At 44.1% G+C, this 16,248-nt stretch overlaps 2 protein-coding genes across 6 annotated transcripts; one reads left to right on the top strand and one right to left on the bottom strand.

The window, feature by feature from the left end:
* Positions 1-5: 5 nt before the first annotated feature.
* On the bottom strand, positions 6-8,753 carry ankrd29 (ankyrin repeat domain 29). Of its 4 annotated transcripts, none has more exons than XM_049014191.1 (11): positions 8,338-8,753; positions 7,891-8,090; positions 7,076-7,235; positions 6,041-6,139; positions 5,121-5,219; positions 4,807-4,905; positions 3,738-3,836; positions 3,163-3,261; positions 1,384-1,479; positions 1,121-1,219; positions 6-428 (listed from the first exon to the last, which is right to left on the bottom strand). In XM_049014191.1, exons 4-11 carry the CDS (start codon positions 6,119-6,121, stop codon positions 345-347), a joined length of 756 nt encoding a protein of 251 aa, XP_048870148.1. In that variant the 5' UTR covers positions 6,122-6,139; positions 7,076-7,235; positions 7,891-8,090; positions 8,338-8,753; the 3' UTR covers positions 6-344. The 4 variants fall into 4 exon arrangements, with proteins under 4 accessions (XP_048870148.1, XP_048870128.1, XP_048870134.1 ...); XM_049014171.1 differs by having other exon boundaries at positions 7,125-7,235; positions 8,338-8,751; XM_049014177.1 differs by having other exon boundaries at positions 7,125-7,235; positions 8,489-8,751.
* Positions 8,754-10,320: 1,567 nt separating this feature from the next.
* Positions 10,321-13,324, top strand: cts12 (cathepsin 12). Of its 2 annotated transcripts, XM_049014121.1 has the most exons (8): positions 10,321-10,504; positions 10,820-11,011; positions 11,321-11,443; positions 11,518-11,682; positions 11,872-12,093; positions 12,334-12,502; positions 12,649-12,754; positions 13,000-13,324. In XM_049014121.1, the coding sequence occupies exons 2-8, from the start codon at positions 10,853-10,855 to the stop codon at positions 13,097-13,099; spliced, it is 1,044 nt and encodes a 347-aa protein (XP_048870078.1). In that variant the 5' UTR covers positions 10,321-10,504; positions 10,820-10,852; the 3' UTR covers positions 13,100-13,324. The 2 variants fall into 2 exon arrangements, with proteins under 2 accessions (XP_048870078.1, XP_048870088.1); XM_049014131.1 differs by lacking the exon at positions 10,321-10,504 and having other exon boundaries at positions 10,996-11,087.
* Positions 13,325-16,248: the final 2,924 nt, after the last annotated feature.

Here is a 16,248-nt window from a genome sequence, read left to right as displayed (position 1 = left end):
AGAAATGTAGTTTCACATTTATTATAAATGCAGAAATGAGATTTTGCAAAATATTTACAAATACAAAGCACCAGAAGAAAACAATTATTAAGAAAACAAATTAAGAATATTAAAAGAAAAAAAAAGGTTAGAAGATACACATGGAAGTAGCAAGATTAAGGACATTATTGTAGCCGCAAAGAGCTCTGTGCTATAAATGAAATATACCCTCTTTTTGCATATATTGTGATTAATATCCTTGGCTTCCCAAGCCGCAACAGAAAGCAAGCACCATGACGTATGGCTGAGGTTTGTCCTTCTTCTTCCATGTTTCCTGCATCATTCGGGTGGGGGGGGGGCGATCATCAACAACCCCCATCAACCATCCGAGTTCGCAGTAATCTCAGGATGCGCTCATTTTTCGTCAGGTCTGCTGGCAGCTCCTTGTTCTGCAAAATAAATTATAATTAATTAAATCTTACTGTAATCAACTCAGCTGGTCAGGATTCAGGGTCTTAGCTGTGTATTTGATTGTAAGATTGACCGATATTGTCATTTATTTATAACTCAGCAAAGTGCAGCTTATTAACTAGGCTGAGACAGCATTAACAAGTCATGAATATCTTTTTATATTACACATAAGTTTGCCATCGGCCCCCCTAGCAAAGACTCAGCCCCCCATCCATTCATCTCTAATTATGCCCCTGACACGAACTAGGACAGGCAGTGATGGAATGACAGAAAATTTAAAATTTAAGTAAACTGGACAACGGAGTTAAAAGGAGAGCGATGAATTGTGTGTGGATTCCTCCATAGAAAGAATGAAACCAAAGAGGAGGAGAAGAGCCTGAGCCTTTGTATTTCATTTCATATCCTGGCATCATTAATTAACATCATTCCTGTTGAATAGTCATGGGGCCATAAGCCCCTATAATATTAATACTCCATGCCTGGAGACAGCGATGACCCATTTCCTCCGTATCTCGCTGTTACAGGACATATTTGTTATAGGCCTGAGCACTGCTCAGAAACGATGTGCTGCATTCTGGTTTGATCGATGGCTTCTGTCTGAATCAACACCATAGGGTTGCAGCAGGCCTCAGATGGCCTGGAGCATCGGCCCGTTCAGCCTTGGACGTACCATGTTTGGTAAAGTGGGGTCGGCATTGGCGCGCAGGAGAAGCACCACGGCCCGCAAGTTTCCAGCCATGACTGCGGCATGGAGCGCCGTCGACCCGTTCTGTATGGGGGACAACGACGGAGGGACACCCTGGTTATGGGAGATATTCAAGTCTGACTCTGGTTCAAACAGAAAGATATACATTAAAGCCCACCTGCTGGGTTATGGAGATTAACAAGTAACATAGCAGGGCAATCATGGCTAATATCTTAAGGACTGTTCACCTTGAGCAGGCCGAGCGAAGGAGAGAACTTGAGGAGCTCCTCAACCACGCTATTGTGTCCTTTAAAGGCTGCTTTGAACAGGGCCGTGGAGCCGTCCTGTCGGAAGTGGGAATGCGCCGGGGCGCTAGATTATATTCCGGGCAAGTGCTGGAGTACTGTTCTGGCAGTATGGAGTAACTACTATTACTACTGCTAATAGTAATAATCCCGCAGAAAGCAGGAACACACCTGGGCAATAGATTATAATCCAAGATAATCTGGACAAGATTAATGACATGTCGATTTTATTGGTATAGTGCTATCTGGATTATAAGGAGCCCACGTAGTACCAAAAAATGGCTTTTTTTTATCCTGTGTGGACAAGATATAGACGTTCCCCAGGTTACAATGGGGTTATGTTCCGATAAACCAATCATGAAGCAAAATTACCATAAAGCGAAAATGCACTTTAATACAGTACACCTAACCTAACAAACATCACAGCCTTGCCTAGTCTACCTTAAACATTCTTAGAACACTTGTATTAGCCTACAGCTGGGCAAAATCATTAACACAAACCCTGTTTTATAATGAAGTGTTAAATATCTCATGTAATTTATTGGATAATCATATCCACCGCAAATGTGAAATATTGTAACACAGATCATCATAATCTGAGGAGCGTCTATATTATAATGAGAAAATGATATAATTTTTTGGGACTTGGGATAATTTAGTAAAGTACAGAACTCCATTTCTCAGCTGGCGGGGAGGAGGGCTGTGACCCAAATGTCAGTTGCAGGACCATTTTCATTGGGTCACGGAGTGTGTGATTAAAAAATTCCATACTTTGTTTTTTAACAGTGCATGAAGCAGTGTGTGATGTTCTATTTACTATTACTGTACTTTTTTTGGGAAATGAATTTGGTTCAATTTTTTTAAATTTGGGTCATGACATAATGACTAAGAAAAAATGTGGTTCCTGAGGTTAAACCAGTTCAGAACCACTGGAATAGAAAACATGCAATGCATATATGTATCATACAGTGCTAGTCAACAGTCTGGAAACACCTACTGACAATCATTTGTTTTTCAACACGAAAGCAACCCTAAGCAAACCTCAAGGTTATGTAAGTACTGTATTATATTGTGAACAAGGAAAAAGATGGAGTGCTGTTACAGATGAACTGACCCCCACAATCCCTCAATGTAAACCCTACAGAGCTGGTTTGGGATAAGTTTGATTGAAGAGTAAAATCGAGGTTGACACCTCGTACCCAGAACGTGCGGAAACTCCCTCGGGACTGTGGGAGAAGCAGTCCAGGGGTGCCTACATCTGGAAGTTGCTGGAAAGAATGCCAAGGGTCTGCAGTGCTGTCATAGAAGCAAAAAGCGACTATTTTGTTGAATCTAAAATTTAAGAAATTTGAGAACACTTTCCTTGGTCATCGCAATATATGATGTGTATTACTTCACTGCCTCGACTCCTATTACTACGAGGTGAATAAAAGTTAAAACGGAGACAAATGCATTAAAAGCAGGTGTGTCCAGACTTTTGACAGGTACTACGTATATGATATATGTGATGTAGGAGTATAAGATTACAGTAATATCTAATATCAAAGGGTTATACAACATTTATAAATATAATAGTTGGTGATGTGATTTAGGCTGGCCATTGAGAAGACGCAACCACATAACATTTGGGCCTCAGAAAACAGACCATGAAAACGCATCATAATAGGGTACGGACCGCACACAGTCACTGCATGAGGTGCGAGGTGGGGGCGCGGACCTTACTTTTCGATCTGCATCACGTTCTGCCCCCCGCAGGAGAAGCACCTTCACTACCTCGCTGTGCCCCATCTGGGCAGCCATCCAGAGTGGGGTTGTACCATCCTGTGAAATAGTGGAGGGGGGAATGGTGGGTGGCAAAAGTGGGGAACCAAAGCATAGGAAAGCTGCTGTTTGGGGCCCCAAGCAAAATCTGAATTATGAGCCCTTGCTTTAACACACACACACACACACACACACACACACACACACACGCACGCACGCACACACACCCCACAGGCTGATCAGATGGGGGACTCCCTGGTGCATGCTGGGCCCTATGTAGACAGTTAGGTCGCTTATGCTGTGGGCCGGCCCTAGATATAACACTGAGGTTAAACATGTAAAACATATCAATTTATAGAACTGTAAAATACAAAACTAACCAAATACAAGTGTTCGCAAATTAATTAAGAAGACAATCAGACTTTTTGTGACTTTTTGTGAGTGAGGAGGTCTGCATATATTAGGGCTACGCCGATTTGTCTGAAGGGGTCAAGGTGGGAGGTGACCTCCTGCCCTGATGGTCCAGTGCCTCATACCTCTCGCGGGTGGTTCACTTTGGCCCCCGAGGACAGCAGCTGGCGTATGACCGTCAAGTGACCTTCCTGGGCAGCGAGGAAAAGGGGTGTGGCTCCATCCTTAGTAAGGAACATAGGTGAGGCCATGTTAGGCATCGGAGAAAGACGTCACACGGTGACCTGCATGCAATGCAGGCCGGCTGCGTATAGCAGGTACAGGGTGATGCAGATACAGCTGTCTTTTTTATTGCGTTTCGTAGACATATTTTCACAAGTCTCATTTTTCACAGACTGAAGCATTTCTGTATTTATAACTACAAACATAATTACAAATGATGCCTTGTAATCCAACACTGCAGTTCATTTACTGCAATGCAAAGGAGATAAATGATCATTTTAGAAACAACACTATGATTTCATAACAGTCCAACATCCACTACTCTGGGCCGGTCCTATCTGCTGACACATTTGTCCCTTTGTCACCTTAAAAACGTGATCTTTGTCCTCTGGTGTTATTCACTCATTTTTGTCAGGGATGAACCATCAAAGGAGGAAAGACAGCGTGCGGAGAGGTGGAGGCAGGGTTACAACACAGGGCAGAGTGGAGGCGGGGTTATGGCATAGACTGGGGTGGAGGTGGGGTTACAACACAGGGCAGAGTGGAGGTGGGGTTATGGCATAGACTGGGGTGGAGTGGAGGTGGGGTTATGGCATAGACTGGGGTGGAGGTGGGGTTACAACACAGGGCAGAGTGGAGGTGGGGTTATGGCATGGGGTGGAGTGGAGGCGGGGTTATGGCATGGGGCGGAGTGGAGGTGGGGTTACAACACAGGGCAGAGTGGAGGTGGGGTTATGGCATAGACTGGGGTGGAGGTGGGGTTACAACACAGGGCAGAGTGGAGGTGGGGTTATGGCATAGACTGGGGTGGAGTGGAGGTGGGGTTACAACACAGGGCAGAGTGGAGGTGGGGTTATGGCATAGACTGGGGTGGAGGTGGGGTTACAACACAGGGCAGAGTGGAGGCGGGGTTACAACACAGGGCGGAGTGGAGGCGGGGTTACAGCACAAGGCACAGCGGTGAGCTCTCACATTCAGCTGGTCGTGCATGCCAGCGCCGTTCCTCAGCAGTGTCTCCACCACACTGGATCGCCCGTGTTGGCATGCAGCTGACAGTGCTGTGCCGCCATCCTGCAGAGACACATTGATGCAGCGAAACACTGCAGCTCACCAAGCCAGATTCACGGCACCCTGGTGAGTTTAAAGGCCGTTGCCGAAGATGGAGCTGCTACCTGAACTGCTCACAGTGTCAGGAAGAAAATGCCCCCACCCTTCTGTAACATATTTTTTCCCTACCACATGCATTTCTGAGGCACCCTCCTTACCCTCCTCCCCCAACAAGGTACCTTGGTTTTGAATTCGGTGGAGGCCCCAAACTCAAAGAGAAGCTTCACAATGTCGTTGTGGCCCTGCTGCGAGGCCAAGAACAGAGCCGTGGCGCCCGACTGAAAAAGACACCACACAATAAGCGTGTTCCTCTGCTGCCAGCCAGGTGGCGTCATGGTTAAGAACATGGTCTTGTGACTCAGAAGGATGTGGGGTCAAGTCCCATATACTGTCATACTACTACTCAGGATTATTCTGCTCTAAATGTGCTTCAACTTGCCCGAAGCTTCTTAAGTCTGAAAAAAAGTCTTTTTAACTTTTATAGATGAACTGAAGAGAGTAAAACAGGATTATAAAGACATGGAACCCACTTTTAGCATCACGTGAGAAGATTCAGAGTCTCTGAGCTTTATGACATAAATATGTCTATCTGTCCTCCATGAACTGCCCAGATAACGCGAGGCTTGAGAGTTTTTCTGAAAAGGTCAAACACTGATGGCGTCACCAAGCTCATGGCAAAAAATTCAAACGGCCTCAGAGGCCTTTTTTATCTTAGCTTGAGCTCTAACCGATGTTAGGATCTAATCAGTTTGACATTTTGTCAAAATTAAACCTGGAAGACATGAGGAACTCCATCAGAGGATGATGACAAGGGAAGGGAAATTTTAGGGTACAAAGCCTACCGTGGGTTGATGACCCTGTGCTTTCTGGAACCCGACTAGTTCAGCACAGTTAGACTCCATCTAACTCGGTTACTTTCTTGCTTCCTGTTTGCCAGTGCATGGAAATCCCACCAAGCTCCTCCATCACAAATTCAGGGTTTAACGAAAAGGTCCCATAACAGAGACTTTAAGCTGCTAGCTCACAGACAAGGATCCAATGCAGTAACCTGTAGGCTGCCTATGGCTCCTAGCAAAAACACCCCCAGGGCAAACTCTACCTCTCTTTGTAAGTTGATATCAGCCCCTTGCATGATCAGCTCTTTCGCACAGTCGTAGTGGCCACTGTAGGAGGCAACCATCAGAGCAGTGGTGCCATACTGGAAAGGAAATGACATCACGATTAATTGACATCTGCATGTCATCTCTCACTTCAAGACACACACACACACACACACACACACACACACACACACACACACACACACACACACACCTGGTTCTTTAAAACACATTCTACAAAGCAAAATGTGTTCATATTTAGCTAGCGAGCTAAATTCTTAACTGTTTCCATTAGATTGGAACGTTTTTGTTCATTTTTACTGTAATTTAAGTGTAATATTCATATTCAATATTCTCATCTCCTGAATTTTTGGTGGTGGTGCCTATGACAACAAATGTATTTTGGTAAAGCTCTATCAACGTTTCTTACTGGTCAGTGCTATTTTTTCCCCATTCCCAGTAGATCCTTGGTTATCTCTCAAGTTACACACAGACAATACTCTGCACCCCTCTTCAGAAAATGTCAATAATGTCTCAGTCTGAATTTGGCAAGAACTATAACGTCACTTGTGTTGCATCGAGAGAGACAGTACAAACAGATTCAGGGAAGAAAGATGTTTTTGATGGCTTTAAAACACTTTTCCAGATTAAAGAAATAAAAACATATTCTGCTTTACTGTTTCTAATAAACTGAATTATAGAGCCAGCCCTTTATATGTTTTTCTTAAGGAAAAAATGTTTTTTTTGTAGGAAAAAATCAATAAAGTAAAGAAAACTATATGATTTTCAGGGAGGTATAGCTGTTTTTCATGGCAGTGTTTTATTATTGTAGTTAAACCCCACAATTCTTCAGAAAACATCATTGCCTGCTTTCCGCTGAATACCTTCCTTAAAACTAAAGTTCCCTATTTCATACATCCAAAAACACATATGCACAGGCGGACACATGCAGACATGCACATGCATGCACATATGGACGCATGCACAAGTGCACACGTGATGAAACACTCTGAAGCTAATGCACGCTCACTCACACGCGCCCTCTTATGTCTCAGGAGTATCTCTCGGGGGCGGCGTCCCTACACTGTCTTTGCAGTCGGCGTCCACCCGCCCACTGTTCAGCAGGAGCTGCAGCAATGCCAGGTTCCCCTTCCTCGCCGCCCAGAACACTGCGTTGGCCAGTGGGGTTTCCTTCTGCAAGACATACCAGTAACTAGTAACCCATTTAAGATTAATTTACAGATTAAGTTACAGACCTGTGCAATATAAACATGGGACAATCTCAGACAACCCAGATTAACGTAAACTTTCAGTAATGAGGCTCTGTTCGGTGACAAGTACTCTGAGTACTACTGACAGAGACATTTGGTACTGTAATTATATGTAATTAAGTCTGTTTATGTGTTTCTCAGGTATGTGAGTTAACATAAACTGCCCTATGTCAGTCTCCCTCTGTCTGGCAGAAAATTCAGCCTTCCTTGCAGCGAAATTCCTTCCAGATTTCACGGCTTTAGATGTTAAGAGCTAAATTCAGCCTACAGATGATTAATTTATATAAGCAGTTCTTCTGAAGCCTCTTAGCTGATCAGCAGTACATCAACGCCAGACTCTCGCATTATTTCATCCCATAACTGAAGGTCAGGCAGTATATTTCCCTTCCGTCGGAGTCCACCCCGCAGCAATACCCCACCCTGCACTGTCCCTGTAGTACACAATTTTTTGCATAATATTAAAGCACCGATTGCGACCATAATGTGTACATGCATGCGTTATGCCGTCACGTCCAAATAATTCGAAACTTACCTGCGAGGGCATTAGAAAAAGAATGTAAAGGGAAAGTGGCGTTTACCTTGAAAGACATCTTGCAGGTCTCATTCGTGACTCATCTCAGTTTACGGCCGTGAAGCCGGCGCTACTGTCCGGACTGAGAAGGGGACGCGGAACCATGCAACCAGAAGCCACTGCAGTGCTGCTGCAGCGCGCGCTGACACGCGCGTCGTAGTCTCGAGCTCATGGCGTTCCGGCGCGTGCACGGTCCCCGCGCCTGCTCTATGTGACGCAATCATATTAACATCTTATTACCGTTTTATTATCGCCCTCTTACAGTTTTATTGTTGTTCTTTTACGGTGAAATAGCCGTTTTATTATTGTCTTATTGTTACTGCTGGCGGAAATGCCAGATAAAACAGCATAGAAAAATAAAAAATAACAAAGTAAAATTTAAAGGGCTTGAACATTAGATGCATAAGAATCATTTACATTATATTTAACACGATGTCCTTGCAGGAATTTTTACCTGAATATGTCAAACCGAATCAAATGAATTCATAACATCATCATTTATATGATAATATAAAACTGGGTAGAGTTTAGTTACTGATCTCTTGACATGATTCGGGAGTCCGTTTGCGTTTGTGTCTAATGGAAAGCGGAGCGTCAGCACTTACGTATAATGAGTGTTTGTTTCCTGACGTAAAGTCGGATCAGCGCAGGGGACCGATAATGTGTAGTTCGCAGTAATGTCCAAGTTATTATTCCAGGTACAGGATGAACGTTATATCACTTTTCTCATAATCACACACAGCCAGTACGCCGTGATGTGCTCAAGTATATCCAATCGGTAATGGATCAGAACTGAAAGACATTTCCTGTCTGTACAGTTCTGTATCAGTAGAGCATTATCAGGTTTGTAGAGTAGTGTCATACCCATACTTCCCAGCTGTTTCAGCAAAGAGACCTCAGTTTCCAACCCAGAGCCCGCAGCTCCTGCTAAAACGCTGGCATGTAGCCTACAATGTTGTTAGCTGCGTAACTGCACACATGGGATAACGCCATGGACATTGGCTTGCTGAATATTCCATACCGAGTGTGAGGACACCCTGGTGTACTGTATGCAAAAGTGCACGAAGGAGAACAGAATAACATGTGCGAATTGACTGCTTCAATACTGAAAGCATAAAGAGTGAAAGCACTGACGTCCATCCTTCCCTTACAGGGTGACAGTGAGTCAGGATCTTATCCCAGAACACACAGGGAACAAGATGGATGGAACCTCAAATGGGACTCCAGTATTATCAGTCTTATTCAAGTTATAAAATATAATCTCAATAAAAGCAACTCAAATGTAGAACCAACTTCATTCAGTGAACATAAGATGCATGGTACAGTAAATTTTGGTGAAATGTATGTAAAACATGCATTTGGAGAGGCCTTGCAGTAGCTAAGCTTGTTTATACGTACTATTCTTCTGGATATACCGTGGTAAACACGGCTAGCCACTGAGAGTCCATGGATTACATCATTCAATAACAATAACAAGTAAGACCTTAACAGCTGGGTGTCCCTATCCCTGGTGCACCCACTGCTTACTAAGGGAAGCGCTTATCTTGGCACACACTGTCATTTTTCAGAATGATCCAGCTGCATTATGGTGTGTGCGTGTGGAAGGGCTAAAGCGACTGCAGGACTGCGACAGGACAGAAATGCGATGTGTGTTTTTCCTGACAGGTCTGTGTCCTGCTGCAGTTCTGATTACAGTGCTTCTCACTGCCTGTAATTATGGCAAAGCAAATTGTCAGACCCCCAGGAACCTACATGGAAAACAGTCCATAAATGGATCAATTCTGACTGAAGGGTTTTTATGGGTACAGCAGTGATTGGTCTACACGCTGGATGGATATTATATGCGTGCTGTGCACCCATTACCTTCAGCCTTTGGATTTATTGATTGCATTCTTTTATTTTTGGGGAGAATTGAATGAATCAGGTGACAAGTATTTTTGTCAATGGCTAAAATGTAATGGGTTTTTAGATTAAGATGAATGCACTATGAAAATAGGTCTAGGAGGGTGGTGTGTGACACTGAGCCTGTGATCAATAGGTTGCCTGTTCAAATCCCAGGCTCAGCACAGTGATTTCACTGTTGGGCTCTTAACCCCCAGTTGCTCTAGGGACTAGCTGATCCTTCATTCTTAATGGTATGTTGATTTGGATAAAAGCATCTGCTAAATAAACAAGAATATTAAACCATAAAATTCTCATTGAAGATAAGAACAATTTTATAGTGGAATGGACTTTGTGGTATTTCTGCTTCTCTAGCTGAGCTGTTCTTGGAAACTGCAGACTTGGAAAATGACTGCAACCAGTTTACTTCAGTTTATGTCACAAGTTGTACTCTTCTACGGAAGAAATGCAGCATTTCTATGTCTAAATAGCAACAGTAACTTAACCCTTATCATTATTTTTTGGTTCTTCGTTGTTGTTTTCCGTCTCCCAGTTGGGCTCGCGATTGGCCTCATGAGATTTGAATAGGGGCCATGGAAAATCACACCCACCGACTGGGGGAATAAAAGATGGCTGAGGGGTGTGTCATTATCAGTCTGCTAGCTGAGTGACATCAGTGGGCAAGCAGGGCCTTCTGAAAGCTGACATCGCCCCAGGAAGACGTCAGGCCTCTCTGGCAGGTGAGAATACAGCAAACAGGCTTCCGCAGTTTGTCATTCAGCTTCTGAATGATTTCAGTGTGTCGCCTGATAGCTATACGCTAACAGTACACAGGTGACATTAGTGAAAAGTAACATTATCCATTGCATTTGGAATGGATTCAACATTCCACACTAGCAAGCTTCTGTAGAAATAGCAGATAAATAGAATAGGAAGCTATGCCTCCTATGTAAGTCATAAATGTAAATGTAAGTCATGCAGGAGACCATGTGTGTTCAGGAAAACAGCACAGAACAGCAAGCTCAGGAGCCACTCAAAATGATGGTGTCCCACAGGTATACAACCCCCTCTATAGGAGACACTCGGGAATGACGGCGCTACGCCTAGTGAGGCTTCTCCTGAGGGCAGCGCTGCTCTCGCTTCTGCTCCGCCACCATTCGCTCCAGCCCGTGCTCTGCTCAGAAGAGGACATGGAGACCCTGTGGGCCAGGTGGAAGGGGGACTTTGGCGTCTCCTACAGTGAGAAGGTGAAGTGTGCCAGACTCTGAACATGACGGCTGCAGCTCGTGAGTAGTGTAGAAGATAAAGACGTCGACCATGAAGGTTGGCATCTCAAGTTCTAGAGGGGACTATCTGCGTTAGCATCTTGTGCATTAGCAAAGCAACATTTTACACTCATTTAAGAGCAGTTTATAAATATATTTTAATAACTATTTAAGATATACTTCATGTAATTAGTTTAAAATGAATCCATAAATATCAAAGTTTAGTAAAGCACTGTAATTGCCCTTGAACTATATGATAAATATTATAAATAACTAACATTTTATGTTTAGAGCAATGAGGAACAGAGAAAATACATCTGGGAGGAGAACTTGGAGATGATCAAGGTCAACAATGAGAACTTCTACACTGGATCTAGCTCTTTCCTGATGGCCATGAATAAGTACGGGGCGCTGGTGAGTCACACCCTTTGTTAAATCACAATGCAGAGCACCACAGTTTCTTAACTGACCCCAACTGTGACATTCAGACCCGGCAGGAATACAGACAGCTGCAGGGGACCATGATAGACAGGTGGACGATGAAGCCAGGCAAGACCGTGTCGGCCGCAAAGCTCCGAGCAGCTGCTAAGAAGAAGAAATCCAATGACATCGACTACCGGACCTTAGGCTATGTCACGCCTGTGAAGGACCAGGTAAGCTGCCCTAAGCTGGGGTCACGTGACTCGAGTTGCCACTTTTCCTCTGTACCTACTCATGTGACACTCCATTGTTGCTACAAATTAACAGCACGCTAATTCTTTTAATCACGATGACATTTCTGGAGGCATCGACTGAGGACCCCCCCATAGGAGCTTGAAGGTTATGTGCTCTACACCTTTCAGGGCTTCTGTGGCTCATGCTGGGCCTTCAGCACTACAGGAGCTGTTGAGGGACAGATGTATAAGACGACAGGCCGCCTGATGCCCCTGAGCGAGCAGCACCTGATGGACTGCTCGCGGTCCTACGGCACATACGGCTGCAGTGGGGCCTGGATGGCCAACGCTTACGACTACGTGGTGAACAACGGGCTCCCGCCAGAGAACTCTTACCCCTACACTGCAGTGGTATGCACTGCGCCTTAAAGGGGATCAAGCACAGGCTGCTTTAAGGGATTATCTTTAGACTTGTTTTACAGCATTTTTTAAATCACGGAAATGATTTTAAAAGCATCTGTAACAGAATTCTAATGCTGAACTATATCTAAAATGTTAAGCGGCTCTGTGCTTTGGGAAAGGCTCTAATAAACAAAGCTTCAATTTAGAATCAGTGCACGTTTTCAATACTTTTTTCTCCATGTTTATCAGGATAACCAGCATTGCTACTATGATAGCAACATGATTGTTGCCCGGATCAGGGACTATCGGTTCATTCCTGCTGGTGACGACGAGGCCTTGGCCAATGCCTTGGTCGCCATTGGTCCGATCACAGTTGCCGTGGATGCAGACCACTCCAGCTTCCTGTTCTACAGCTCTGGTGAGCTCTTCCATTGGCTATGATGTCTGGTGGGACAGTAGCCAAATCGTAGCCTAGCAATTAGCCTAACAAGCCTTTACCTTCTACAAATTCTCCACTGTGCATTTGGACCAAAACATATTTAATATTAAAGTGTATGTTTCCAGGAATATATGACGAGCCGAACTGCAGACCAGAGAACCTGAATCATGCCGTATTACTTGTGGGCTATGGTAGAGAAGGGAAAAGTGACTACTGGATCATCAAAAACAGGTCAGCCATTTTGAAGCACTGCCCAACACCACAGAACTGGCACTGGGATGGGGGCTGTGGGGGTTAATTCACAGGATTCATTTCTAGATCCTACTTTAGTGTCTGTTTAGCTGGAGGAATGAATTTCTTAACAAGATCAGAATCCTCTGGCGGGGAATTTTAGGAATCTGAGTCCACTTCTCAAGAAAATGTCACAGTGATTGCAGAGGCCGATGTGATTTATTTATCTCTCCTTATCTCTTCAGTTGGGGAACTGGCTGGGGTGAGGGTGGCTACATGCGGATGTCCAGGAAGAGAGAAAACGCCTGCGGTATCTCCAGCTACGCGCTGTACCCCGTTGTATGACCATGCTGGATGTCGAGCTTCATAACACCCCGGTGTGTTTGCTCCTCACTTGTTTCTCCTTCTCCTGCTCCTTCTCCTCCTCAGGGATGTCTGTTTCTGCGGTGTTAGATTGGGTTACTGGGCAAGTATGTGACTAGGTTTGACAGTACTTTTGTGGTCATAAATGTTCCTCACTGCTGCCTGTGTAAAATATTGCTCTAAATAAACCGGACACTTTGGTTGGTCGGCTGTGGTTGCTATGACAATGCTTTGCTCACAGAAGACTCACCTCAGGCAGAAGTTTTTCTTTTGAAGATTGGGCAGACTTAGGTACATATGGAGCTCCAGTAGGTTTGAGTTCTCTGCGTGAGTGCTGGTGTGCATGCTGTGTTTGTGAGGGTTTCCTCTGGGTAAACCACTTTTCTTCTAGCATTCAGACCTGTGGTGTGGTTTGAATGCATTACTCTGCTAGCCAAGTAAGCATGATGTGACGCATTACAGTCACGTTGCCCATGTGGCCTCACCCTTCTCCGTAGAAGCCTGGGATATGGGGTGCAAATTACTGTTTCAGGGCCCTCGACCACCCCATCTTAGGGTGATCTCTGCATTGCACCTGTAGCCTCTAGGATAGGCTCCAGACTCCCATGACCATAAATAGGACAAGTGGATGGATGGATGGATGGATGGATGGATGGATGGATGGAGGTCCCTCGACAACATACAGCACGCCCCCCCACCCCGGAAAAAGACAGCTGAATGTACAGTTACCATACAAAAGCTACTCTTACTCAGCACCTTTCTTCAAAAAGATAAATAGTAATAACAGCCAGGACAAGTCAATACGCCATTTTAAAACTTCTCCTTTGGGGGGCATTTCCAGCCAGAAGAAACACTGAATCAGCACAGATTCATAAATACCGAGACAGTCCTTCTGCCACGTCAGGACAGGCCCTGCAGTAACAACAGACTTGGTCTCTCTGGGTTTCTGCAAATTACTAAGTACAACAATCTTTAGACTAACAGTCCATATCCCAGACCTGCTGACTGTGGCAGTTACCTTTAAACACAATGTATAACTGAGACCTGGATAATGATAAGCAAAAAATCGTCAGAGCAGCTAAAACGTAAACAGCCATTAGGGGGATCAACTTCATAAGTGTATTCTACTGAGGATGGCACGGTCAGAGTGGCCCTGTGGAGACAACAGGGCTGCAAATGGCCCCGCTGTCCACCAGCCATGGGAATCTCCAGTCGCCATGCTGTCTATTGGCCACTGAAGGACCTTCCAACCTCAGCTCAGTGGCAGCACCATAAAAGACCTCTGCAACACTGGTTACTAATCTTTATGAACAAACATAGTATGAAATTATCCGCACATGTTTTTCTTCCCACAATATTTTTATTATATTATAGAGGAACAATAACAAACAAAATATTCGCACAAACCAGATGCCATCCAAAATATATTTATAGATACACAAAACCTATATCGATGAAAAATCTAATTCCATCACTGCATTATCACAGTCAGGATTTCACACATCCCACCATAGTCCATGCAATATAGAAGGAATGAAAGGTAACAAAGCACACATTAATTGTCTCATTTAAGTCGATGTCCGCTGGCGGGCTTGTATAAAAGAATCGTTTTCCTTTTTTGCATATCGGTCTCCTCTGTCTAAAAAAAGTTATTGCGTAGGAGGTGCTGTCACCTAGCGGCATGACGGTGTTATTACACAAATACGGCTGCATAGATGGTCAATATACATCACTCGAATATTAAATGCTTATACATTCTGAGTTTACGTAACAGTAAGCAACAAGGTCTACTCAGTGAATTCCGTATCTAAAATGTCCATTTAATTGAGAGATCAGGCAGATTCCATTTAGGATACAGATTATGTAATTATGCACTTAAACTGCGTTTTCCCTCATTTAATCTCAAATGAGGGATGCAGCTTTTAAATATTTAATTTGAAAGCTGCCGATTTACTTAATTTATTTAAAGCAACACAAAATCAAACGCAATTTGTAATGCTTTTTTGTGTATTTGTGCGTGGCAAACAGCGGGACGCTCAAGGCGACCGGTCTGGCAATGTTACGCAATGTTTTACCTCCACTGAGAGGAGAGGCAAAGCCCTTTTACAAGCGAGTCGCTTTTCCTCTAATCATCAAAAATCGCACTGAGGAAAGGAGAGGTGTGTGGTTCAGGTTACAGGAAGAACGTGAAACCTTGCTTGCTGAGATTAAAATCTGAACAAATTTTAAACTGAAAAATGTATGGGATGGTAATGTGGATTACATTTACAGGTCAAAACTGTGGATGAGCCATTGAAGCTCCCAGATAAAGAGATCTCTACGTGTGTATATTTGCTGCTACAGTTGACTTATGGAAGGGGGCTGGATGGTTAGGAATCAATGTTTATGGCCAGAAGGTTGTAGGTTTAAGACCAGAGTATATATCCAACTAAACAAAGGTAAAAATGAAGTTTGCTAATGTGTGACGTAAGCCTAGCTGTTTCTGTCTTATCTGCCGAGGTGAATTACACACCATCTGGGTTTAGGAGATGGATCATGGGGATATTCAAGCTCACGAAGTTCTGCTGAATGAATGAAGGTGAAAATTGTACTAGTACCTTCTAGTGGATTAAGGACTAATTAGACCAATTGCTCCAGTTGTTCAGTGATAATGTGTAACTTATCAATTTATGATGTGGACACCAGGGGTGCAACAGTAAAAAGAGAACAAAATGACCAATACATTATTGTCAAGCCATCCATCTTCTAATAGCTAATCCAGCGTACAGGGTCATGTGGGGTCAAAGAGCCAATCCTAGAAAGCAGAGGGAACAATGCAGGGGTACACGCTGAATGGGATGCCATTTCATTGTAGGGCACACACATATATAATAAGCAGGAGGTGGGGTTAACACCCACAATCCTAGAGGTATGAGGCAACAGTGGTAGCCAGGGAGCCTCCTACTGTAAGCAGAATCCTCATTTATCTCATTTGTAATTATCCATTTTAATGTTTGTTAACCAGCTGTACAGGGACAGCTGGGGGGGGGATCACTGCTGTTCTACTGCACAACCAGTGGTGGAGGGTACAGTGTAATTACCCAAGATTACATGGTCCACTTTACTAATTTCACATTGTAATGAGATGCTAT

Source organism: Brienomyrus brachyistius, chromosome 1 (genome assembly GCF_023856365.1).
Source record: "Brienomyrus brachyistius isolate T26 chromosome 1, BBRACH_0.4, whole genome shotgun sequence".
NCBI lineage: Eukaryota > Metazoa > Chordata > Actinopteri > Osteoglossiformes > Mormyridae > Brienomyrus > Brienomyrus brachyistius.
Note: the sequence above shows the minus strand (reverse complement) of the source record. Positions and strands in the feature narration are given on the sequence as shown.

Excerpts from the sequence above, each read along its gene's own strand:
- cts12 (XM_049014121.1), top strand. The coding sequence starts at position 10,853 with ATGACGGCGCTACGCCTAGTGAGGCTTCTCCTGAGGGCAGCGCTGCTC. Across the intron at positions 12,094-12,333 it reads CTTACCCCTACACTGCAGTG|GATAACCAGCATTGCTACTA; the intron begins GTATGCACTGCG and ends CATGTTTATCAG. Across the intron at positions 12,755-12,999 it reads TACTGGATCATCAAAAACAG|TTGGGGAACTGGCTGGGGTG; the intron begins GTCAGCCATTTT and ends TTATCTCTTCAG.
- ankrd29 (XM_049014171.1), bottom strand. Across the intron at positions 5,220-6,040 it reads ATATCAACTTACAAAGAGAG|TCGGGCGCCACGGCTCTGTT; the intron begins GTAGAGTTTGCC and ends TGTCTTTTTCAG. Across the intron at positions 3,837-4,806 it reads GCATGCACGACCAGCTGAAT|GATGGAGCCACACCCCTTTT; the intron begins GTGAGAGCTCAC and ends TTCCTTACTAAG.